This window comes from Protobothrops mucrosquamatus, unplaced genomic scaffold (assembly GCF_001527695.2).
Source record: "Protobothrops mucrosquamatus isolate PMUCROS unplaced genomic scaffold, P.Mucros_1.0 scaffold254, whole genome shotgun sequence".
In the NCBI taxonomy this organism is placed as follows: domain Eukaryota; kingdom Metazoa; phylum Chordata; class Lepidosauria; order Squamata; family Viperidae; genus Protobothrops; species Protobothrops mucrosquamatus.
This window is the reverse complement of record NW_015386602.1, coordinates 310382-337336: the sequence shown is the minus strand read 5'-3', so window position 1 is coordinate 337336 and position 26955 is coordinate 310382. Positions and strand designations below refer to the sequence as shown.

Below are 26955 nucleotides of genomic sequence, written 5' to 3'. Positions count from 1 at the left end.
TTTAAGTAAACAATTTACCTAGACAATCACCCAATGCAATTAACAAGAAGCATTTATTTATTAAAGTTGTACATTGCTACAATGTCTACCTGCAATAGCCGCAAATCCAAAAAAGACTGGTAATTAGTGAGCTTACTTCCTTGGGACAGTGCCATCCCTTCAAGAGTTCAACTGCAATAAACAAAATGTAACTTCATCTAGCTTGGATTCAACTTTAGATGGCATCATCCCATCCAAACCATGATAGCCTCGAGTCAATGGGATAGAATTTTGGCACAATCTCCTGGTGGGCCTTGTGAGAGGAAGAGATTGCAGTACCAAGCTGAGTATAATCAGCATACTGATGGTATCACACCCTGAACTTTTGGATGATTTCCCAAAGCAACACTATGCTGAATGGTAAAGGAGAAAGAAATAACCCCTGTGGCACACTACTGTAGGACAAGAGCAGACAGAACCTGGGGGCAGAGGCAAGTGAGTCATCAACCTGGAGTCCATTATGTTCCCACAATGGTGTAAGTCTAATCCTCTTGCATTCCACTGACTCTTATCTAGCGCTAATGTTGATCATTAGTTGGCTAGATTCTTGTGATAGGCATGATCAATAAACCTCTTAACTGGAACTTGATGTGTGGTCCTGATTCTTCATGCCTGACAAGGAAGTGACCACCTGGTCAAATTGCCTGACTGCTACCGACTGGAACTGAGGTAGGAATAGAATGACCATAAAATACTGCCACTCATCCCTAACTCCCATAGATAGTTCCTAGGAACATCATAGTTAATGGCCTAATAAGCAACCAGAAGATTTAAATATCTCCATAAAGATCCCAACAAAGTTTATCAACTATAGCAACTAAAGTCATATCCATTCTGTACTCAGGCCTGAAAAGAGGCCAGATAATCTATTTTCTTCAGAGTGCTTTGCAGCTGCATCGATCATTACATATTTAAGTACTTCCCCTAAAGTGAAGATTAGGATAAATAGTCTTCCTTTAAAAAGAGGGTGCCCAGAGCTTCTTTCAAGGATGCTGGAATCATTCATTACCACAGAAAGCATGAACCACCTTTTGGATCCATCAATTCACCTTTCCATCTCCCGTATAAGAGCTAGGAAGGGAATGGTCCAATTTTGTAAGTGGCAAGAGTCATATCAGAGAGACTCAGTGTAGACTTCAGATTATGCAAGCAATAATGAGTCCAGATAATAGAGCTAGGATGGCCCAAACACCATATTAGACTCTGCTCACCTTTAACAAATCCAAGTGACTTTGTTAGCAAAATGTATCCAATGTGAGTGATCATACTGTCCATTTTTTTTTCCAAAGCAAGGCTGTTGACCCACCTTACTAATTCAACCAGGTAAGAAAAATAATGATGCTATAGGCTATGATTTGAATTTGAACTTGTGCTTGGTCACATTTACTTTTGATCTTTTTCCATCAGTGCTTTGGATATTATTTATGGGGGTTCAACTCCCATAACTGCTCAGAGAACCAATCTGTGCCTCAAGATCAGGACACCAAAGGGGATCACCTAAGAGAACATTCATTGAGAGCTAGGCTACAGGAAAACAAAGCCATTGGTGAACTCACCTATGACACAATTGGGAAATTCCAAGAAACCATCTGAATTCATGTATTTAAGACACATCCTATCCCCAACAGATCCCACTCTGCAAAGGTCTTCATAGCAGTTAATCTTAATTGGATCAGAAAAAGATCCAATTTGACAATGAGGCAGATCTAATCTCATCACATTCTATGCAATTTCTCTGAGCATCTGTCAAGCTTGAGAAGACTTGAGGCAAGTCCGTGACTGCCAAAATATAACTGACTCAGACCTCTGGCTTGGAGCCTGAAGTCAATCAACACCCTAAAGTGGTGTTTCTCAGTCTCAGCATCTTTAAGATGTGTGAACAATTGCAAGAATTCCCCAGGCAGCATGCTAGCAGTTCAGAAAAATACCTACCTCATCTCTAAAGCCCAGCTTAAACCAAGGTTCCTGACCCCCCTCCCCCAAAAAAGAATGTCCCTTGTCACATATCATCCAGTAAGATCTATACCACCATCCCGACTCTTAGTTCAAGATTGCAGCAGGACTCAAAACACAGGAGGGCAAAAATATCGCCCCTCTCAACCAGATCTTAAAAATAAATGTCTGGTCCATCATCTTATCCAGAACCAGTCATAGATTAAGAATCATCTTGGCCCTGGCATTTACCAGCAGCAACTTAAATCCAAAGTTATGAATGATTCAACCATCAGGTCTTGACTGGGGCTTCCTAGACAGAAATGGATGTTCACAATAAATTCTGATCTTTCTTCCCTGAAATGACCAAGCACCTTCTACCATATCTTCCAGGTACCTGGGATACCTGATCATAACTAGGATCATGCTACCTATGCCCTCCAAATTGTGGACCCATATTAAAACTAACTAACCACCTTCCAACCAAAATTGAAGAACCATATTAAGAGACACAATATTAAATCACACAGTAATTAAATCACAACTATACACAACTCATACCCACAACCTGACTTAACCCACAGTGGCCAAAACAAACTTATATAAATGACTTATCCTCAACTATTATTTACTACTCACATTCAAAAGTGCCAGCCATTTTACCAGAACTATGCCAGACTGGCATCAAAACAAATCCACACCTATCCAACTTTAACAAATGCTATTATGTTCAATATTTTCCCCCAACTTACCATATCTGATCAATCAATACATTATTTATCAGGCAACCAACTCTGATCAGTCTCCCTGAATAAAGTCAAGAACACTAACTGCTCTCTTATTGATCGAGGGTTTCCTAACTCCCTTTGAATATGATTTGATATACAGTTTTTTTCTTTTCTCATTTTTTATTCTGCACTCCCCCTTTTTTCTTTCTTAATCTTTATTTAAATTTAATTTTATGTTATAATAAATCTCAATCAAAGTCTTTAAAATATTCTGGGGCTTTGTACCTTAGGGCGTTTGTTTGATCAAGAATGAATTGAATTATTCTGTAAAAAATGTCACTTACAATTCAGTGCTTAGCCTCCTCATAATATCAACATTCTGCATGTTTCTTTGTTGTTCAGATTTATTCTTTATAGTCCATGTCTGTATTATTATAATTTTATTGGAACTGGTGTGAAGCATTGGAAACAGTACCTGATGGAAAAGAAACTACAGGTCCTCTGACTTATAATAGTTCATTCATTGACTGTTTGAGAATACAGTGGCACTGAAAAGTATCTTATGATCGTTTTTCACACTTACAACCATTGCAGCATCCCCATGGTCATGTGATCAAAATTCAGATGCTGGACAATTGACTCATATTTACTGCAGTTGCAATGTCCCGGGGTCATGTGATCACCTTTGGTGACGTTCCTACAGGCAAAATCAGTGGGGAAGCTAGATTCACTTAACAACTGTGTTACCAACTTAACAACTGCTGTGATTCTCTTAACAACTGTGGCAAGAAAGGTCGTAAAATGGGGGCAATAGTCTCTTAACAACTGTCTCACTTAGCTCAGCCTCTAAGTTCTCACCAAAATATCAAACTCTAAACAAATTTCACATATAAATAAAGTATACGCCCATTGCTATTAATCCAGTCGATTCATCTCCCAAATACCCTCAGGGATGATTCACTATCTGATTAAAGATAGGGGACTTCCGTTGCTTTTTGTGCATGCTCTTTGATCCTACGACACCGGAGTCTAATAACAGGACATGCCAGCAAAAATGTTCAGGAGGGCTCAGCTGCTTCTGTGCTGTGCCTGCAATGGCATCTTCCTGCAAATAACCAGAACCCCAGAAATCCTCTTTTATTATATCTATAAACTGGGCATTTATTCTCACCATTCTTTGACAGGTCTTGGATTTTAACTTCTTGCTCAGAATAGCCCAAGACTGATCTTAGTTTGGGAGTTAATGATAAGGATGGGTGGATACTATCAGCAGTAGCTGCCACTAACAGAACCTTCTCTCTATATTGTGTGTTTTCTTTATTAAGCCAAATACCTTGAGAAAAATACATCTAAATTGTGGGCTTGTGTATCTTTATTAGTTTATCAGTGTAAAGACTTGGGCAATGCATTTAATGAGTCCAGAGTGGTGAATAAAAGAGAACAAGTGTCTAGGAACTGAAATCCAACAAAATATAATATTTCTACTTTGTGTGTATGTTTTACATGTGGTCATGTGTATACAAGAAATGAATGGAAAAGGGAGGTAAAACAAATTTTAACACGGTGATGTCTGTTTTACATCAAAACACATAAGCTGAAAATTTTAAAAAAGATCATTCTGTTTGCTTTAAACAAAAATAAATGAACATTATTGCTTAAACTAGGGGAAATGACACTATTAAATTTGAAGAAAAGTAATTTGTTTTGCTCTGCCCTTCGCCTGATAATAGATTATTGCTGCTGCAGAGTAGAAAAATGTGAGCTTAAAGGATTACATCTGATTTTTTTTCTATGCTCTGGACTCCTGCTGCGATGCAGACAAATTCAGGTTCAAAGCACTGTTATTGTTTTGTAGCTCAGATTCCATAAATATCCCTTTGCTTTGCATTCACAAGGGTCCTTAACTTGTCTCAGTAGATTCTTCTTTCTGTTTTCTAGGCTCCTGCTGCAGACAAATGTGTGTGCAAAGCAACGTTTTGGGAGTGAGACACCACTCTCCACCAAAACAAAAAACAAAAAAAAACCACTAACCTCAAAACAAAATAAAACCTTACTGCTGGTTTTCAGTTCTGTTAAAAACTTCACTCTGCCTTTTTAAAAACTATTACCATTAAATCCTGTGACAGCTAGTTGAGCAGGGAAATGTGTATTCCATGAATTTATATGGCATTCATAATGTGTCTGAAGTTATCCCTCAGAACTCTCGCCAATATGTTGTTGCTGCAGTGGATTAATGTGTAATACGTTCTCATGGGTGATACTGTCCCATAGATGTATAATATAGCTTCACCAAGGAAGGCTGCTTTTAACGGCTCTGTCCTAGTTGTCAGTCAGCATCACTCTCTAAGAAGTAAGAAACAGTAGACATGAGAGGGCCTCCTCAGGGTGCCGCCAACCAGACAGTGTCGGTTGGCGACCCCCAGGGGGAGAGCCTTCTCTGTCGGAGCGCCCACCCTCTGGAACGAGCTGCCCCCAGAGATCCGGGTGATTCCGGATCTCCCCTCCTTCCGCCGCGCCCTCAAGACTTGGCTGTTTCAGCAGGCAGGACTGGCCTAGGGGGTATTTTANAAATAAATAAATAAATAAATAAATAAATAAATAAATAAATAAAGATATATAGAACTTCACTAAGTAGCAAGGATCTTTGCTAATTACGCTAATATGATATGTAAAATCATAGGACATTTTAACAAATGGTGAAATATTTGAGAACAGTATTAAAGCATTCCTGATTTATGAGCTTTCTGCCCATTGGTACTGTAGTATAAGATACTACAGTCAAAATACCTCTCATGAAACCGTAATCCAAGCTTTCTGCTGAATACCCTGCACGTACACATGCTCACACAGTTTTAGCAACGAGAGTTCGCTATCTTAAAAACTCTACTGGCAGCTCAGAATTTTCTTCAAAGCTTAGTAGAAAATTTAATCATACAACCGAAGCAGCTTAAAAGCACTCAAAAATAAACAACCAATACACATGTAAATGGGTCCTCATTTTCTATGAGATTTACAGAGTTAAAAGGGAGAGAAATAACTCTTTGCCTTTATGTTTCATGTCATATGAATGTGAGAAGTGAAACAGAATTTTAATTTTAGTTAGGCAACCAGGATATGAGATTGATAAATGACAACGTGCGATACTCCCATTGGTAACAGCAGAGTTTTAGCTCATTTGCCTCAATGAGTGCCTGCTTAATGGGATCTTTTAAGACGTGTTGCTTGACATTCTTCCAAGTAATATAGCCATGGATAGTTGTGGTGGTGGGTGGGTACAGTAATTAAATTACAAATATGCATGATGATGTCATTACATAAATGCTGTAACTTATGGACTTGTATCAGAAGATAACACAAGTATATAATTGCAGCATTTATGCGACACCTGTTGGAAAATTAATGTAGGCAATTTCCAGTTTAGTGTGCACCCAGCAGGCTCCTGGTGAATCCCTATACCCTCACACCACCCAGTACAGCTAGAAAAAAAATAGCTTGAAATGTATTTATTAAATATCAGCAAACACACACACACAAAAATGAACTGTCAAAGTGAAACAAATGCATGGCAAAAGCAGGAAGAGAAAGGAACATAAAGAGGCAAGAATTTACATTATCTATTTATCCAAAGAACTTTTGAGAGCTACTGAAAACAATACTGTGGGTAAGTAGCATGGAGAGTGCCAATGCAGTGGCCTTTTCTAACTTCAACCCTTTTATGTACATAACAGCAGCAGAATAGAGATGACCCTTCCTCTATTCTGCACCATGAAGGAAACAATTTAGCAGTCTGGGAGGATGTATTTGACAATGTGACTTCATGGGTGGTCATAATTTTGACATCATTGCAGTTTGCTGCAGATGCCATTGGGGGCAGCAAATGCTGCTTTACAGTAGGGGAGAACCCGGATAGACTTTCAGTCAGAGTGCTGAATGCAAGATTAGCGCTAGCCTTAGATTACATTACAGTATCCTTCACTTACAACTATGAGTAGAAGCAAGCCTACCAGGAAGACTACTAGTCCAGATAAATGCATGTCTAAAACATGGACTTAATGATCTTTCTTCATGTTAATACATCAGTCTTCAAAATAATTTTATTTTTGAAGATCAAAGATATTGCATCTTAGCTAATTACACCAGTTCCTGATTTGTGGAATATTATACTGCCATTAATGTAATGCTCCTCAATTAAATTATTCTCCAATGTGCTTTGTATCAAGAAAGCTTTAGTTTAAAGACCCAAATGTATTTCTGGCACAAAACAGTGTTTACAGGAAATGGGAGAAGCCACTGGGCTTAAGGATGCATCAATATACTGTAATTTTCATGGCTGTATTCCAATATTTCTACTGTTGCATTACTAGTGTCAATTTAAATTTAGGTGACAAGATGGCTTAGATGACAAACTTTAATGAATCTCTTCAAAAGGTTGCAGTTTGAAGATACACATTCCTAAAACAGATTTTTCATTCATACATTTCATTCATTTCATTTGAGGGTTCTGCGCAGCATTTTAGTTGTTTCTAGCACTGCACTTCTTTTTTTGGGGGGGAGAGAAAGCTCTGATGCTGTTTCTGGGTTTTGCCGGAGCCACTCTCCCTGCTTAGGAGTTATTTATTTATTAAATTTGTTTACTGCTTATGTCACTGCAAGGTGACTCTGGGCAGCTCACATTAAAAGCAGTAAAATCATAAAAAATATGTACATGTAATAATATAAATTATGATTAAAAGTGAGAGGGGAAGGAGGTGGAGGTGTGTGGGCAGGGGAAGGTGGGGTTTATTATTGGTCCACCTCCAGAGTTTCATGTAGATGTTAAAAAGGAGTAGAGAGAGTACCAAGCCCTGCCGCATGCCACAAAAGAGCAGCCGTGGACTGGATCTTTCACTCCCTATTAACACTAATTGGAGAAAGAACCCAAACCAGCACAAAACTGTGCTGCCCGGCCTTTGATTGATGGTATCAAAGGCTGCTTGATGGTATCAAAGGCTGCTAAGAGGTCAAGGAGAGCAAAGATGGTTGTACTACCCTAGCCAGAGACCATCCACAAGTGTGACCAATGCTATTTCTGTTCCATAATCAGACCTCAATTCTGACTGGAAGGAGTCCAGATTGTCCATTTTACCTGGGACCCTCTGAAGCTGCCAAGAAATCACTTCTTCTATCCTCTTTCCTAAAAAGGGAAGAGGAGATAAAAATTTTCCAGGCAGATGGGCTCAAGTGGTGGTTTTATAAGGAGGATTTGAACCAGGGTTTCATTAAAAGGTCCTTGAAATGTCCCCTCCTGCAGTAATGAATCCATCACTGCCTGAACCAACCTGCTAGTCATTGTCCTGGAGGCTTTCACCAACCAGGATGGACAAGGGTCTCTAACTGACAGGTGGTTGCACTGACTGTGTTGAGGAATTACAGCCTCGAATGCTCCTACAATGCCCAGGAACCACGTTGAACAACAGAGATGGGGGAGAAGAGAAAGACGAGAGAAAAGAGAGAAAAAGAGAACGCGATAGAGGAGAAGGAGAGAGAGACAGAGAGGAAGAGGAAGCAGAGAACACAATTCCGATCATGGCTGGAGAATTCTGAGTATTGTAGTTTCAAGGTATCTGGAGAGTGCCATATTGGAGAATTGCTCTGTAATGTGATTATAAATCAGTGTAATTCAGCATTATCTATACCAGCATAGCTGACTCAGGAATTCTGGGAGTTGAAGTCCACGAGTCATAAAAGAGCCAAGGTTGCCTACCCCTCTATACCAAGGTTATGCAATCTGTGCTATTATAGATGTTCCCGAGCTATACCTATCAGCACTCCTACGCTGAAATATGCTAGAATATGCTACTCCTGATCTATAATGACTAGCAGCAGTTCTGGACAGTTTCAAGCGAGAGATTTTTGCTAGGCCTTCTTTAAAATGCCATTCATTAAACTGAATCACAGCTCAGTGGTAGTTAAGATTTTAAAATGTAAAATTAACCTTTTTTTTTTCTTTGAGAGAAGTCTAAGAAAGGAATATTTTAAGTTAATATAACATTGGTTATACGCCAATGAATACTTTTGATACCAATTGGGCATAAATAAATTAATCTGCTAACTCTCATTTAAAGTTGTCTCATGTAACTTTATTTGGACTCTGTTCCATAAAATAAAACACATCAATTCCCAGAAACATGAAGAGGTTAGTAAGTAAACAAAAAAGTCACCAATCAATCACTGACCGATTTAGAGTATATAGTGATCCTCAGTTAAATTGTTTTTGTAGGATATAGTCTCATATAGTCTCAAGCAACCACAGGTAAGATTACATGAATGCTCTTAGTGCAGGAATATAAATATAGACATATATAGATAAACTAAAGTCTATTTTGGCTACCAAAAATGCAAGATCCTTTCCTAGCTGTTGCTACTTTTGCACTCAGTGAACAAGTATCAAGCTCAGCACATGAAGATGCATCTTTCTGTTATTTCAGATAATGCTGGACAATTGGTATGCAGTGTTAAATCATAGTTTAGTATTAAATGAAAGAGTATTAGACTCTGCAGTTTTACTTTCTCCTCTCATTTTCTGTCTTGGCCACAGGAGAACATAGGAAGTTTCCACCACTTTTAAAATTACTAGAGTTCCATATTACATTCATAATATTATGGTTAAAGAGATAAACCAGGAAGATGTTTGGAAAAAACCTAAAGGTAATAAGATCATTTTTAAAGCTAATCCATTTGCATTTGATCATTATAGGGAATTCTTATTCATTCAAAAATAGAAGGAAAAATTTCAGTCAAGTCAGAAAAAAAGGACTATTCAAGTTCATAGCTGACATTTATCACTCTAGAGGCAGTCCTCAACTTACAACTATTCGTTTGTGACAGTTCAAAGTTACAATGACACTGAAAAAAGTGATTTGCCATCAGTCCTTACACTTACACAAATTTGGGCGCTGGGCAACCGGCATGTATTTACAACAGTTGCAGCATCCTGGGTTCATGTGATTACCATTTGTGATCTTCCCAGCTGGCTTTGTCAAGCAAAGTCAATGGGGGAAGCTGAATTTGCATAATGACTATGTGATTCATTTAACTGCAATTATTTTCTTAACCATGGCCAAAAAAAAAAAGGTTGTAAAATCAGGCACCACTCATTAAACCACTGCCTGGCTTAGCAACAGAAATTCTGGTCCCGTTTGTGATTGTAAATCTAGGACCACCTGTAGCCAGTGGTGGGATTCAAATATGTGAACAACCGGTTCTCTGTGTTGTGGGTTTCCGGAAGTCCATTCTGAGCCTGGGCAACAAAAAATTAGCTACCGGTTCTGCCGAAGTGGTGTGAACTGGCCGAATCCCACCACTTCCTGTAGCCCCTAAAAGTCCATTTTGGAGGATTACTTTTGGCATCTCTAAATATTCAGTTTTTGAAGTCTATCTAAAATAAAATCATAATACTTTCATTCGTTTTATGTAAAAACTTCCACACTTCTCTAACTGTACACATATATGTACCAGAAAACATATATAGGATATAACATTCAGTCTAATGGAAACTGTCTACCTGTTTGTATCTGTCTCGTGTGTGTGTGTGTGTGTGTGTGTGTGTGTGTACAGTACTTTTTTTCTTGAAAGGAAATGAATGTAGGTATAACAATTATAGGAAATATAGTATTATTCCAATTTCTTGCTTGTTGGCTTAGAAACTTAAAAAGGGAAAACTTTAATATCAGAAGAATGTAACAGAGGTTATGGAAAGAAAGCTTTCAAAATATAAAAAGATGGCAGACTTCCATTTGTTATGGATTGTTTGTGCTCTCTTGGTTCCATAGAATAAAAATAACAAATTATTACAATGCTATTTTTTCCAGGATATGCTTTGTTTAACAGTATGAAAAAATTCAATTTATAAGGTAACCTTAATTTGCCAAAAGTAAATAACCATGACAAAAGAGAAAAATGGCTAAGGTTTTGTTGTAAATGATTGCCCTATACCAATGTATCCAATTAGGTGTTTAAAAAGTCACAGCATTTCATGTACTAAAGTGACATAATGCTAATTTATATGGAATTTCTGAGTAGAGTTCTAAAGAAAAATAATTATTAAGAAGAACTTGTTATCTATGAAGGAGAAATCCTAACAATGTAATTGCTCTCTTTCTGGCCTCTCATTTTGTCCTTAAAGTAAATGAGTCAAAATATATCCTTGGGGTATTTGCTATTCTTTGGAATACAAAGAACCCATATCTTTGGTTAATAGGCTGTGGAAACATTCTATAATCTTCTATCCACCACACAATATTTTATGTTCTAGAGCATTCATTATAACATGGGACTTGAATCCATTTTATTTACTATATAACTGAATCTTTTTTACATGACCATTATTTCTAATTTTAAAAATTCTTAACTGTTGCAAATTATGTTATCTTTAGAAAAGATAGTGATGAAGTTTATGCACAAATCACAATAAAACAAAACAACAGGCGGTCCAGATGTCTGAAACAATATTCTCTAGAAATATTTATTAATATTAGAAATGTTATAAATTATGTAGTGCTGTTATATATAGTTTATATAATTTAATATATGTTTAATCTCTCATTAAATTAATTGAATTGCTTGAGCAACTAATTCAAGACACATGTGTACATGGAATGTTTAATAATTTTTTTATTTAATAGTTTGGGGTCTAGCAAATCCAGGTGTTTGTTAACATCTGTAGATTCTACAAATTCAGGAGTTTCTAAACTAGCTAATATGACTCAGACCAGATCAGTATCAACTTATTTAACTCATCTGAACTAAAGCCAAATTTAAATCTCCCAAATACACCTGCATTAGACAGACTTAATCCACTCCTTTATATAGAATTAAAACAGTTCACTATCACTAAGTGCTTTTTCCAAAACACTTTAAAATATGTCTGTAGAACATTCACTAATAAATATTGCTCAGAACATTTTCTTTTCCATTTCTTTCCTTTCACCTAAATAACTTCTTATGATTTCAACATGCTCTTTAACAGAATGTATTTCCCCAATTCGCTGAACTTGTGTTCATGAGGTTAATAAGTTAACATTAACAATTGGCATGAGAAAGTATTTTGTAACAAAAATAGGTAACTAAAAAGCTATCAATAACCATTTAGTTATTATGGATATTGTCTCCAAGATTTTTTTAAAAAGTGTTTCTAAACATTGGGGGTCTGTGGTACTGATCCTATGTTTGATGATTTCTTGGATGTTTCTAATTGGCCACTGCAGGACACAATATATTGGACTAATCAGGAGTTATATTTGATCCGGCCCAAAATACTTTTGTTCTCATGAACTTTGCAACTTTTCTTTTTCATCTGCTTGCCTTTCTTTCACATAAGTTCCTATTTTGCAATTTATGAAAGGAAAGAATGAATGATGGATTAAATCTGTCATCTGCCCAAAGGTTCTGCATCAACTCCAGCAAGAGAGAAAAGTTAGGTGTTTATAGAGATTCTCAATCATCCAGGACATGGTTGTCCCAAAGGTGCTTTTTCAAAGGCAACTGGACTTGCTTGGTTTTTTTTTTCCTTTGAAAACATTTCGCTTCTCATCCAAGAAGCAAACTGAACTGAAGAAGCTTCTTGGATGAGAAGTGAAACATTTTCAAAGAAAAAAACAACAACAAGAAAACCCAGTTGCCTTTTAGAAATGCACTTTTGGAAGAGCAATGTTAGGGTTCCCATGTCTCCTCCGGGGGGGGGGGGGGGACCTGAATCAGCCTTCACATGCTTTTCTTCCTATTTCTTGTTTTCTCTTTACCTGAAGTGAAGTTTAGTTCCTTAATTTTGCCTCTCCCATATATCAGTCTTAAAATGAAAAGTATATGAAAGCATTAATCTCTTTTAAGGTTGTCCTCTTAAATTCAAGGTTGTCTTTCTTTCAGAAAGGGCCAACTTCAGCAGTAAAAAAAAGCTCTTGTCTTGGCCCTGATGAGCAATGTTACAAATTAATCCCTGTCTCCTCCCTTTCTGTTACTCTGGCAAAGACTCAGGCAAAAAATCTTGGCCCTTGCACCAGGAGGGACACACACACACCATCTGCTTGTTGAAAACTTGGTTTCCATTTGCTGAGCTCAAAGTTCACTGTGGAAAGAGTAAGGGAAGAGTTCAAGTCATAGAGAGGAGCCAAGTCAACATGGCTGGGGGATGATGGGTATTTTATTCCAATGCATGATGAGGACTTGAGATTGGGGGATATTTGGGACAGACAGTAAAGCTTTATCTCGCTATTAAATGCTGATCGTTTCTCAAATCTCTTATCTTCTTGATGACTATGCCACAGTTAAATGGGGGGGGGGAGAACAAATACCAAAATAAGTGCAGTACACTAAATTCCTCCCAGCAAGCGGTGGGGCCAGGGTTCCCAAACACAACAAGGAAATCCATCCGGTCATCTTTTGCAATGAAGGAAACCCCACAAAGTATGCCATGTCTCCCACTTATACATCTCCAGCCCGCAAAGTATCTGCAAACCCTAATGCTTCCTTGATAAAGTTGGCACGAAGCAAAAATTAAGGGAAAAGTCCATAACATAGATTTAATGAAGCAAAAAAAAATAAGGGGTGGTGGTGGAAACGCTAGGAATCCTCAAATGGAGACTGAGCATAAGGGACTACCATTCTAAACCTAGCAATTAGGAAGTAATGAGCGCTTCTGAACACGCACAAAAGGGGGTCCGCCACAGCCACAGGGCCTCCAAGTCAACAACAGCGTCAGGTAGTTGGCTCGCTTAAAGAAACAAGCACCCGAAATAGCAAGTTTCGGCCCTTTTCGGCTTCCTTAAACCCGGGGAAGTTTGGAAATCTTTTCCTTTCCCTTCTCCTGCAAGCCCCCGCTTGCCTAAATATGCCCTCCCCTCCCCCAGTCTCAGGGCTCGTCAGCGACCCCCAACAGGTTCTTGCTCGGCTGCCTGAAACCTCCTCCAGCGTCGGCCGAGCAATTCTCTCTCCCCCCCCCCCTTCTCTCCCCTAGCGGGCTCGGAAGCCTCGAAACTATGTCATCGCCCCAGGACGTGCGCTTGCCTCGGCGTCCAACCGCGGTCTCTCTCTCGTCGGAGCTTTTGCAACCGGCTGTTTTGTTTCTCCCCCCCCCCCCGCTCTCCCTCTTCCCAATTCCTAGCCGTCCGACCTCGCCACCGAGCTCAGTTCTCGGCCCGAAAGCAAGGAATCAGGGGTGGGTGGGGGAACGGACGTGACCTGGCCAGCCTACTACCTGCCCTTCGCGCTGCCTGCTTCCCTAAGCTCCGCGCCTGCCTTGCAGGAGATGACAGGGAAGGAGGCGAGAAGGGCGCCCACCGCCTCCCTTTCCCGCGCCTGCCGCAGCACCAGCACTTTGCAGCTTTTGCCCGCCCGTCCTCCCTCCCTCCCGTCCGTCCGTCAGCCGTCCGGCCGCGCCGGCTGCAAGGGCGAAGCTGGGGGGCGAGAGCGGGTGGCCTTCCGCCGGAGGAGGTTACCTGTCCTATATTGATGTAGCCGTACTTGCTCGCTATCCGGTTGGCTTCTGGGAGCCCGCCACTTATCCTCACCGCCCAGTGGTTGGTGTACAAGCGAGTCCTGCAGGCGGGCAATAAGAAACCCATCAAGAGAAGGAGCAGGCACAGAAAGTCTCCTCCGCTTCGGACACCTCCGCAGCAGCGGGTCATCTTCTCGGCGCTTTAGTTTCCCCCCCACACACACAAACAAGCAGCTGGGTAGGAGGAGGTGGTGGTGGAAGGGTTGGAGGGGGGGACAGAAAATCCCCGCCGGATTTTCACCCGAAACTTTCTCCTTCGGTACTTCTTCCAAGGCTCTCCGCTCTCCTCCGGGCGCTTCTATCAGCTGTGGCGGCGGCGGTGGCGGCGGCGGCTGCAAGACTTCCCAAAAGTTACCCCAAGAAGGAAGCCAGAAAGAGTCCGGAATAGCGCATTGAATCTCCCGAGGCGTTGAAGTGACCGGGGCATGGAAGGAGGCAAATTCTTCCTCCCAGCTGCCCGAACAAACGGCTTCGAGGCGTCGGAAACTTATGAGTCGGTCTCTTCCCCCCACAGCCTCACACTTTCCTCGGCTTCAATCGCTTTCCTTGCGCCATGGAGACTCTGGAAGGAGAAGATCGGATCCTTTCCTTCTTTCTCGGGGCTTCCCTCTCTCCTTCAAGCTTGAGTTCCCCTCTGCCTATCTCTCTCTCTCTCTCTCTCTCCCCCCAGCCTCCCGCCCTCCTCGGTCTGCTTTCCTCGCTTGCCCAGAGCAGGAACAGCAGCAGCAGCAGCAGAAGCAGCAGCAGGCAGTGGGAGTCTTGGCAGCCTAAGCGCTTGAGTTCAGTCAGCCTCGGTAACCTCCCGCTCCCCTCCTTTCTCTCCAAGCCGGGAATGCGAGGAGAAATGGCAGCAGCGGCGGCGGCGGCGGCAGCAGCAACAACCGCTCTGCACAGAAGAGATTCCAGCGGTCTCTCCGAGCCTACTTGGTCCTAGCGCTTCCCGATTCCCCTTCTTTGGGGAAGATGTCAGCAAGTCGAAGGGAGAGAAAGAGGGAGGGAAGGTAGCCAATCACTTAATCCAGGGGGTGGGGCCGCCTCGTCCAGAGCAACGACCTAGTGCCGAACCGTTCTGAAGACCATTCGCCTTGGATTCCGAGAAGGAAGCGTCGCCACCATCGTCCTATCAGCTGCGGCATTTAATTTATTTATTAGATTTTTGTCCTGCCTTTATTACTTTACGAGTCACTCAAGAATTCATAATACTCCTTCTTCCTCCTTTCCCTCCCCTAACAACAACTCTGTGAGGTGGATTTGTGCGGACAGGGAGAGATTGGCCCGGCTATCTTTCATGCCTAAATCTGGACTAGAACTCAGAGTCTCCTAATTCTAGGCTAGCATGTTAACCACTACACAAAACTGGCTCTAAACCACCTTTATTGCGACTAAGAATCACACAGTCCTTTTTAGATGACATATATATTCTCAGTGGTGAACTACATTAGATAGATGACAGACAGACAGACAGACAGACAGACAGATACATAGATACATAGATAGATAGATGCTTAATAGTGTCCAGATAGTGGTTCATGCAGTGAACCAACAAATTAACTGCTGCCTCTTATTTATTAATTTTTTTTAAACTCCCAGTTACCGGAATACTAATAAAGAAATATCTTAGGAAAATCAATAACAAAATTAATAAAAGCCACTTGCCTCCTTAAATTATTTCAACTAGAATATATAAAAAAGCTAGATACTGGGATATCAGAAGGTAGTATGAAACAAGTTATTAAGGAATGTAATGCCTACCTAGATCACACATCTTGTTTCAAAATGTTTGAAATTGTCTACTCATGCAATCATCGGTCATGCCAGTATTTTTATAATTGGCTTACACATATTTTCTTTTATTTAGATAATACCTTAAAATGCCATTGTAAACAGTATGATATTGAGCCACTGAGCCCTGGTGGGTTAGCATGCAGTACTGCAAGTTAACTGTGCCCACAGCCTGGAGCTCCATCCTGATGGGGCTCGAGGTTGACTCAGCCTTCCATCCTTTTGAGGTTTGTTGGGGCAATATGCTGACACTACAAACTGCTCAGAGAATGCTGTAAAGCACTACAGAGGAGCAGCGGTATATAAGTCTCAGTGCTATTGCTGTTGCTATTGTTCCCTCTCCAAGTTCTAATCAGCATGGGCTTTATTTTAAGAAACTATTGATTTTTTTTTAAATAACCCCTAGATCCAAGTGATAATCTGAAGTGAAATAATCATTCACTCTTTAAGCAACATAACAGAACTCTATTCATACTGTTACCATTTTCTCCAAGGTAGTAAAATGGCAAAGAAAACACACTGGATATTTTAATGATCAATACAGACATTCTACCGATTGCTGACTAGCATTATCCATTCAACTTAAAGCAAAGTGATTTAAGCTGAATTTCTAAGTTGTGGATTTGGGCTAGCAGGATGACTGTGGTTTGACTGGTTTTTCCCCTTCTTTTCCTTCTGAAAGTGTAATATAATGGGTATAGTAAACTTTATTCAGTTAGGAGACTCAACAGATTTTTTGCTTTGATCTCCCAACACCTGAAGACTCTTTCTTTAATGAAGTGCCAGAGAAGCTTCCTCCCTAATTTGGCTCATTAATACAAAAAAGCAGGATGGGTCTCAACATCTTTTAACCAGGATGTGGACAGTGTTTTAAACCTGATGCAGCCATCTTTTCTACTTTCTATTGCACCATAACCTCCCTCCCAAATAGCCATAGGTCCTGGGCAGCAGCATGTGGCCGGAATGAGGACAGGGACAGAACCACAACCAGGACAAGGTTTTTAATTTTTTTTTCTGTAATTCCTTTCTCTCCCCTCTCTACAAATTTTTATCTACTGTTATTTGAGTAGCGAAAACAAAACAAACTTTGATCCATTACCAATCCTTTCTTCCCCAAATGCAGGAATGGACTTTACTCCAGAAAAAACATTTATATCATGATGTGGTTTGCAATATCTACTTTTTACCTGATAGTGTCTGGTATAGAATAATAATCCACTGGTTTATCTTCCTCCTCTGATGCTGCAAAGTTTCATCTTCTAGTTTTTTTAAAAAAAACTCTGTACCTCCAAGGTCCCTTCCAGCTCTATTCTATTCTATTCCTCAAAGTATTGGGCTCCTAGAGAAAGGCATATTTCCCAAGCATACCTCAGTTCTGTAGAATTAGCTCCATAAATCCTTTTACCAAAACCCTTGTTCCTACTTTTCTGTTGTTTAACCATTCTCCAGTTCTTGCTCAACTGTGCGAAAGTTACTTCTCTTCGGGGAATTTGTTTTTTACTGTAAAAACATATTTCACATCTATGTTACCATATCAACTTTTAAGAGCAAAAACGTTCACTTCTACCCATAATAATTCAGTACTGTATGGGGGGTGGGAGTCAATTTTTTGCCTTCCCTCCCCTAGCTGCTGCAGCCAGTAGGGGAGAAAGATGTGAGTGATCCCAGTGGAGCCTTTTATGGATTTATATAGCCTCTGTGGTAAGACAAAGACCAGTCCCGAGTTCACATGCTGATGTCCCACAAAGAATCTTCAAACAGGCTTTTTCCCTCAGCATTTAGACCAGGGGTAGTCAACCTTGGCTCTTTTATGACTCATGGACTTCAACTCCCAGAATTCCTGAGCCAGCTAAGGTGGCTCAGGAATTCTGGGAATTGAAGTCCACGAGTCATAAAAGAGCCAAGGTTGACTACCCCTGATTTAGACAATGTATTTCCACCTATCCTTTCCACCATCAAGGAGGTTCTAAGAGGTGATTCATTTTCTTCAAGGGAATCCAATAAGAAAACATATCCTACCTCCAGAGGTAAATGTTAAGTAGATTATAACTTCAAACATCTAAACAAAATTGAATTCAATTGGGATACATTTTCCAGGGGGCAAATTCTTACACAACCAAGTGAACAATCTACCTAAAAGTGCAGTACATTTCTGAAGCAAATCAATTCTCCCTCCTCTCTTGCAAATACTCTCACTGTACAATTTACAACTATTGATTTAGCAACCGTTCAAAGTTACAGTGTTGCTGAAAAAAACTGACTTATGACGGGTCCTTGCACTTATGATCATTGCGGCACTGTCTCAGTCACTGCATGTATTTACAATGACTGCAGTGTCCCAGGATCACGTGATTGCCATTTGTGAACTTCCCAGCCAGCTTCTGACAAGCAAAGTCAGAGGGGGAAGCTGGATTCATTTACCAACTATGTGGTTCGTTTAATGACTACGGGGGGGGGGATGTAAAATTGGACATAGTTACATGATGATTCTTTTAACAACCACCTTGCTTAGTGATGGAAGCTCCAGTCCAATTGTGATTGTAGGTTGAGCATTACCTGTCATTTGTATAATGTCAAGTCTCACCTGACAGGTCTTCTCTCACTCTTTTTCAGGCACTCTCCAGAATTAAACCTCCAGTCTAGTTCTGGTAGCCCTCCAAACCACAATAGCAAATCTACAGGCAATTCGTAACAGGTGGAACTTCCAGCTTCTCACCCTCCTCATTTACTAAACTGCCAACTCACAATCCAGAATTTTTTGCACAAAGACTCTTGCCTTGTCTCCCCTTCCTCTTGCTGATGAGTAGCCTTTGCCATAAAGGAGGAAGGGGTTACCCAGCCCTGTTAGCTCTAAGCACCCTTGCTATTTCCTTTCCCTCCTTGTCTCACCTGCCTTACCCTAACGAAAGCTTGCACATACCATATATATTGCAAAGTGTGTATCTGTGTGTTTCTGAGCAAAAGCTTTGTCTTGTCCCTAACCAAATCAGCTTATTTTTCCTCCATTTTATCTCCCTTTTCACTACCTGACCTACTTATGGGTAGTTAAACAATAACCTGAAGCCAACAGGTCTCACAGGAAAGACAATCCAGTTCTTATTTTCTACATTATGCATTTTATTCTTCTTTCTTAGGTTTATTTTTTTTCTTGCCACGTACCACCTATATTGCACACACTCAGTGCAAATGTATACATTAAATGTATACTCAAAATAGACCAGAGATCACTTTCTAGAGACTACTGCCTAAAACCAGAAGCAAATAATCTTCAGGCGAGGGCATCATATTATTACTATTGTCAATGTTGTATCCTCAAATGTACTTACAAAATAGAAAATAGAATGCAATTTATAATTTAAAAAAATAACGTTTGATTGCCAGCAATGTCAAAAAAATCAAGACGGCAATGTGATCAAAGTCCAGCTTGATTTTACATATTATGCAGAAATACATCAAGGAAGTGACAGTGGCATAACAACAGGCAACCATATTCTGCACAAACTTTATTTAAGGGTAGTTTTATGCAGATATATTAAAAAATAAAGAGGCTCCTATGTCAAGCCAGAATGCTATCCTGGTAATTATGTGAACTTGTCTATGCAGTTTCGGGTGTAATGATATGGAAATGGGTTGCTACTACCGTTTTTGGGATATTTTTTTTTCCTCACAACTTTTCAATTTTTCTTATGGGTTGGAATTCCCATTCCAGTTTTAATGAGACACGACCCTTATTCATTTCTGAGCCCTGGTAGCAGTTGAAAAGAGAGTTCTATTAGAATACAGATTATAATCTAGTCTGTACACCTGATCTTTTCAAAAGAGTGTATTCCTGAAAATGCAATATAATCTAACAACAAGTGAATTCCATATTCACATGTGTTGAGGGTTATATGGGGCCAAGCTTTAGTTCTGCTTCTCTCCCACATTATGGTGTGGCTAGTGCATTTACCTTTAGGACTGATGTCTGGACCAGAACCCCTAAGTATAAGTAATTATTTCAGATGCTCAGGTAAATGCCTCTAATTTAATTATGTGAAAAAGGACCACTATTTCATTTTAATTGATACCATAAAAATTAAGATGTATCTAGATACCCTTCAATTGAATCGGAAACACCTTTTAAATTTAAGAACAGTGATTTGGAGGAGGAGACAATTTGGACTGAGATATATGTTGAGGTCTGCATCTTCATGTTAGATATTCCTGGAAAATATTAAGTATTCCTGAGGTAAAGTTATTGATTGTTCTCTATAGGTTAAAAGAACACTCAAATTTTTATGTATCTGTAGATTTTCATTTACAGGAAAAATACCAGCTGCCTGGCAGATTTTCAAGGGGAAACTGCTGAACACATGTAAATGTCCCATACCTTAACTCCATGGCTTACACTAATGTCAAATCATACAATATATCAAGTCTCATGTATAGCCTGATCTTCGTTTAACCTTGTTCCAACCATTACTGACTTCAGATTTTAGGGGTCTGATGTAGCTTTGATATAATGGGAAAACTAAGTGACTATTATCAACATATAGATAGCAAACATGCCGCAAATGATTGACTAGTCTCATCCAGCAGATTAAAAGAAAAGCAATAAACAAGTAGGAGGCAAAAAAACCTCTTAGAAGACTCTGCTGTTTTTCTGAGTCGTGTTTTCTTTGCAAATGTCTACAGAAAAAATTCTACAGTGAAATTACAGAGCCTCACATATGATCAAAACAAGGTTCAGTACAGCAAACAGATAAACTGGAATGCCACAGGATTTACGGCTACTTCTAAGTAATCACAAACATTTTTAATTAATCTGGGTTGTTAATGATTAAATAGTTGTTTCTTTCAGTCCCTTATATGCCTGTCCTATTACATTTAAGGCTCTATCAACAGAGTTTTCGGTCTAGAAGCAATACAAATTGGCTTAGTTTAAACATAACAGCAAACTATGATTTCTCAGCCTAAGCAAAACTACTGTCACATTTGTGCAGATGCCCTCCTCTTCAGTTAAAAGAGAAGGAAATTTAAAGCTTCTCAACTTGTGTAAATTATAGTGTTTGTACTTTTATCTAGTAAAACTGTGATTTGTACAAGTATCTGTATCTTTATCTGCAATTTATAAAATAACACTTTCCAAAAGTAAAAGAAATACAATATTAGAAATGACAATATTCAATGAATGGAAACTTTAAACCTGTCTTCTATGTGACTACATCAATCTAAATTTTTCTTTCTGTTCTTCAAATGGTGCTTATTAAACAAGCTATGCTTTATTGTCCCAACTAATTAGTATCTCTTGCACTAAACAGAACTGTTAAACTTACCAGCTGTGTTTCTCTGGATGGTATATATAGCTGATTGATTTTGGACTTTCATATATTCAGATAAAATAATTGTCTATTGACAATTACATTGTCATTAGATTATTTTCCAGTAATACTATATGTACTACTGATTGTATACTGGAATTTCCGAGAAGCTACTACACTGGCCATCTGTATCCATTAGAGAAATAAGACAATTAACTGAGCCACTGAAATCCCATAACATCCCTGTTGTTGATCTTATTCCTGTTGATCTTATTTTCAAAAATAACATTGATTGATGGCCTCAGTTCTTGCAGTACTTTGCTTTTTTTTTTTTTTTTTGGCAATAACACTCATATCCCAGAAGACTGGAGCCCAGCTATCATAATTCCAATTCATCAAAAATGACAAAAGAAAAATCTAGCCAACTACCATCTAATCAGTCTGGTGAATGTAATCAGCAAAATCTATGCTAAATGTCTATTTCAGAAATTGTATGGATTGAAGATAATGTTATCCTAACTGAAGAACAGGCAGGATTTAGGCTAGGGAGACCTATTACAGACTAAATCAGGGGTCTTCAAACTTGGCCCTTTATGACTTGTGTACTTCAACTCCCAGAATTCCTCAGCCAGGCACACTGACTGAGGAATTCTGGGAGTTGAAGTCTACAAGTCACAAAAGGGCCAAGTTTGAAGACCCCTGGACTAAATGCTCATAGCAGAACACCTAGGAGAAGAATATTCTTATGGATCCAAAGGATTTCTTGATGCAGCTTTTGTAGACGTTAGATCTGTGTGTGATTCCACATTGAGAGAGCTACTGTAGAAGAAACTGCTGCCTATCAAGACAACAAAACCACAGATATCATAGAGAATTTGTTCTACTAAAATATTCCTTTCAGCAGTCATTGATGGCAAATACAAGGAAATCCTTTCCACAAACAACTTTGCTCCTGTGGCTCCAATGCCATTGAGAATGTACACCGTGTTCTGTTGCATTGTGATTTCTACGCAAACTTGCATGATGTACTAATTCAACCTTCATAAAAGAACTTCCAGGAAGAGATTATTGTTGATATGTCTCTGTTATTTATAATGTAGCCATTTTTTTCCTCATTGCCATGAGGTTGAGGTAACAAACATTATCTAATAAAATTGCATTTCTTTGATACTTTCAAAATTTCATTTAGTTTGCCTCCTTTAATTTCTTTTAATTGTTATTTCCAGTGGTTTTTTTCTAAAAAAAAAAAAAAAAGGTGCCAGAACTCACACACATCATACAACCCACCTTGCCTACCCTACAAGGTTCCATCCCAAAAAGGTGCTGGAACTCCGTTCTGGGCGTTCTATAAGAAAAAAAAGCCCTGGTTATTTCTATGAGCTATCTATTATTTTATGCACATATGCATATATATGTGCATATGTTGGTCAAAGATAAATTTACTTACCCACATACCGACCTGTATGCTGATTAACAAAATTATTAACAAAATTTAGCAATTATGAGTTTAAATCATATAGTTCATAGAATTAGACAGAGCCATGTAATACAGTGTCTAATCCTTTGCATATTGGAGAAATCACAGAGTTACTGTGGGGAAAATAGGAAGAGGAAGGAATATTAGATATGTTCACTGTCTTGAGTTATTTATAAAAATAATGAAGAGAAATAAACAAACACCCAGCCCTCTACTTCAATACAATTACAAATGAAGTTCTCGCCACATTAAGTAATTGAAAAATGCCAATTTTCCATAGTTTTATCCCAGAAGACTATTTTCCAGTCCTCTGATCCTTGTTCCTCCTCTCTAAACTCATTTTAGTTTGTCTGCATGCTTCAAGTATAGTCTCTAAAGCTAAGCATAGTTCTCTGACTGCACAAACCTTCTAACAATGATTCATTTAGAAGAAAATTAGTCAAATCATTCCTTTGAATTGAATCCTTGAATCACATCTTCACACAAAGAGATTGAACCAAGTCAAAGAGCTTTGTAATGATGATGTCAAAATGATGCTAATTGAGTCACCAAGTGTCAAATGCTGTTATAGCTTTCTTTCCTTATAAGGATAAAACAAACAGTTGAGGGTTGAGTGGTATGATGGGCTCTCTGATACTTATTTAGTAATTGGCTAATAAGTTTTATGTCCTCAGGAAATCTTTCCCATAAAGGTGTGCTGTTCATCTCTTAGCGTGTCTGACACTTTTTTTTGTTATACTTTATTCAGTCAACTTTATTATGACTACAAAAAAGAGTGTGTGAATAATGTGGTTACTATGAGCTATTTACATCATTGTGTATGTTGTACATAGTGTGTAATAGTAATAATACACTTCCCAAACGTTTTAAAAATATAGTTGCATAAGCAGCTTAAAATGCTTTAAATTCCAAGACAATTTGAAATCTCAAATTGTGCTGTATTTCAATGTCAGACTTGAATCATGCCGCCTGACAAATCTTGGATGGTTAACACATATCAAGGTTCTTTTCAAATGTTTTTCTGAAAAGAGGATTTATTATTCCAATGGGATTCTTACTATTTACTATGGAAGCAATCCAGGTACAATAGCCTGAGATAGCTTTTGTTAACAAATCCACTCCGATGTCTGATAATTGCATTGTTTCTAGCTCCAGAGATCCTTCTTTTTCCTGTTTTTGATAATATTTGTTCTTTTTCAGTCATCATTTTCTGAATTCCAAGATCCAATAATGAATAGATACTATTCATGAGATAGATCAATTTTTTTCCCCCATGCCTCAGGATGTAGTTCAATTGACCAAAGACATTTGAATTCATTCATGTAGCAGACTTCAACTATATCTCTATTCAATTCCTCTTTCAGTTCTGATGCTACTTTTCACAATTATCACGTGAAACCCTTATCCTCTTATTGGAAAAGACTGGCCCAAAATAAGAATGAAGTTCTGCTAACTATCATTCAGCAGTTGATATACTGTTCCATTTATATTTACAGAAATATTTCTACATACCCTACTTTAATCAACAGTTAGCTCTATTAGGATTGTAAGATCACGTTCCAATTGACCATAAGATCTTAATGAACCTGAAAGAGATTTTATAAAACGATACTATATTTGCAGATAATATGCATATGGTACTATTATAAGTTCACTGAACATATAATGGGAACTTTCTGACGATTTGCTGTTCTTGTGAAGTGCTTCTGGGCCAATAGTGCAATATAGCCATTTTCTACAGGAACCTCTGTTGTGTTTAAAGCATCGAGTATAACTCTACAAATTTAGAATCCATCTAAATTAACAAATTGTGCTGTTCTACTGTTTTCTTAACTGCAGTTGCATTATTTATATAAAAAATAATTCACCACATGTAACTCTACAAATTTAGAATCCATCTAAATTAACAAACTGTGCTGTTCTATTGTTTTCTTAACTGCAGTTTATATAAAAAGGAAAAAAATGCCAAGCATTTTTAAATCTTGTCTTTCAAAATGCTTTTATTTTACAAAGCTGTCCTTGTTTTCAATGGAAGAATTCTGCTTAGATAAATGCAGGGCTTTTTTTGTCATAGAACACACCAGAACGGAATTCCAGCATCTTTTTTCGATGGATTTTCCAGAGTTGTGTTCTTTTCCTATTGTTGCCCTTCCTATCTTCGTTTACTTTTGAAAATGCCCTGTGGCAGTATGGTGCGAGCCCACCAGAGCGGGGTCCCCTCTCGTGCTGTCCACCTCCTCTAGGAGGAGCCATGAGGTGCCAGAGCATCACTGCAAGAGCATGGCTTGATTGGCTGGGTCGGACTATGTGGTGTGGAAGCTGATGATGGTGGTGGAAGACACATAAACATGAAGGCCATCTTTCACGAGAGGGTGAGTGAGCCTTTTGCCTTTCCTTACAGAAAGTGGGGTGTGAGGTTAAAAAGAGGCGAAGCGAAAGGGAAGAAAGGCGACTGGTGTGGAAGCTTGCCTGACAGCGAAACTTTGCTGTTTTGGTTCCTTGGGTAGTTCAAAGACGGGGATGTCTACGAAAATCTCTTTTTAGTCTTTCATACTTTATATTATTATTATTATTTATTATTATTTATTGAATTTATATACTGCCCTATCTCTCTTACGGGACTCAGGGCGGTGAACAGGCGATAATAAAAACCATGATAAATATACACAAGTTTCTGTTCTAAAATCAAATTAAATAACAGGCCTGCTCTAAAAGTACCCCATACAAAACCCCCACTAAAACATAATCAAACTACGCCAGGCCGGCCGCACGGAATAGATGGGCCTTCAGGGCTCGGCGAAAAAGGTGCAGGTCCGCAACTGTATGTAGGTCAGGGGGTAGGTCATTCCAGAGGGCAGGAGCTGCCACAGAGAAGGCTCTCCCCCTGGGGGTCGCCAGCCGGCATTGTCTGGCCGACGGCACCCTAAGGAGGCCCTCTCTGTGGGAGCGGACTGGTCGAAGGGAGGTGTTTGGTAGGAGGCGGTCTTGCAAATACCTAGGTCCATTGCTACGGAGCGCTTTAAAGGTTGTTACTAACACCTTGAAGTGCACCCGGAAGGCCACAGGCAGCCAGTGCAGCTCGCGCAGGAGAGGTGTTACATGGGAGTATCTAGAGGCCCCCAGGATCCCCCGCGCAGCCGCATTCTGAACTAGCTGGAGCCTCCAGGTGCACCTCAAGGGGAGCCCCATGTAGAGAGCGTTGCAATAGTCCAGGCGGGAAACAACGAGGGCTTGAGTGACTGTGCGTAGAGCGTCACGATCCAGAAAGGGGCGCAACTGGCGTATATTCAAACTGCAGAGGGGAAGAATAAGAATAAAGCCAATGTCTTGTGATTTGGAGGTATTATTATTAATAATAATATGTATTAATTATGTATTGGTCAGATGTAAAGGTAGACCTACAGTATAAGGTTTAATCAGATCTATTTATTAAATTGGGTTTAACTTAAAGGTAAATTAAAAGTAATCTGTTCACTGACAAAGTTTCAACTTTAATTTGTTTCAAGTCAATATCCATATTAAACTCCAAATGTAAATTTTTCCACCTTGTTTGACAAATTCTTAAAAATAATTCAATCGTTTACAAGCAACCAAATTTTGTTTTATTGGGCCAATTTCATTCCACAGAGAAAGCGACATTTCCACTCATTAAACTAAATGAGTATGTCAGTGGTAAATGTCCCAAAAGATTAATAAAATGCCTTCTTGTAATTTAAAGCCACACAGTGCATGGTAACATTAATAGTATTAACTTACTTTGAACAAAATTGAAGGGGTTCTTTTTCAACTACAAAGGTAAGCCTTTGTGTGTGTGAGTTCCGTCACCTTTTTTTTTTTTTTTTACAAAAAAAACACTGGATAAATGCAAATTACTTTAATGATGAGTATAATGATAACCGGGGTAGATATTTCTAACATGCAACTTCTAATACATTGTTGGTACGTCCTAATCATAATTACAATTTGCAATTTGATGTCCAATGGTTGATTTCTGTTTTCTAAGTTGTTGCATTTGAGCATTATATTAAAAAAAATGCATTGCATTTTCTGGGAATGTATAACTTAGAGTACAGGTAAAAGGGAACCTTTCTTTTTAGTACAGTATCTCCTTTTTAGAATATATCTTAGCATACAAACAAACTTCAATACAAACAATTCTAGGCTTGC

The 26955-nt window shown here is 39.0% G+C and overlaps 1 protein-coding gene across 1 annotated transcript in view; it reads right to left on the bottom strand.

Annotated features, from left to right (window-relative positions):
- The window catches only part of PCSK5 (proprotein convertase subtilisin/kexin type 5), a 140264-nt gene extending 125880 nt beyond the window's left edge, over positions 1 to 14384 (bottom strand). Inside the window, exon 1 of the mRNA XM_015814469.1 lies at positions 14171 to 14384. Within this exon, the coding sequence (XP_015669955.1) occupies positions 14171 to 14359 (189 nt within the window). The 5' untranslated portion in view covers positions 14360 to 14384. The remainder of the gene's footprint in view (positions 1 to 14170) is intronic.
- Positions 14385 to 26955: the final 12571 nt, after the last annotated feature.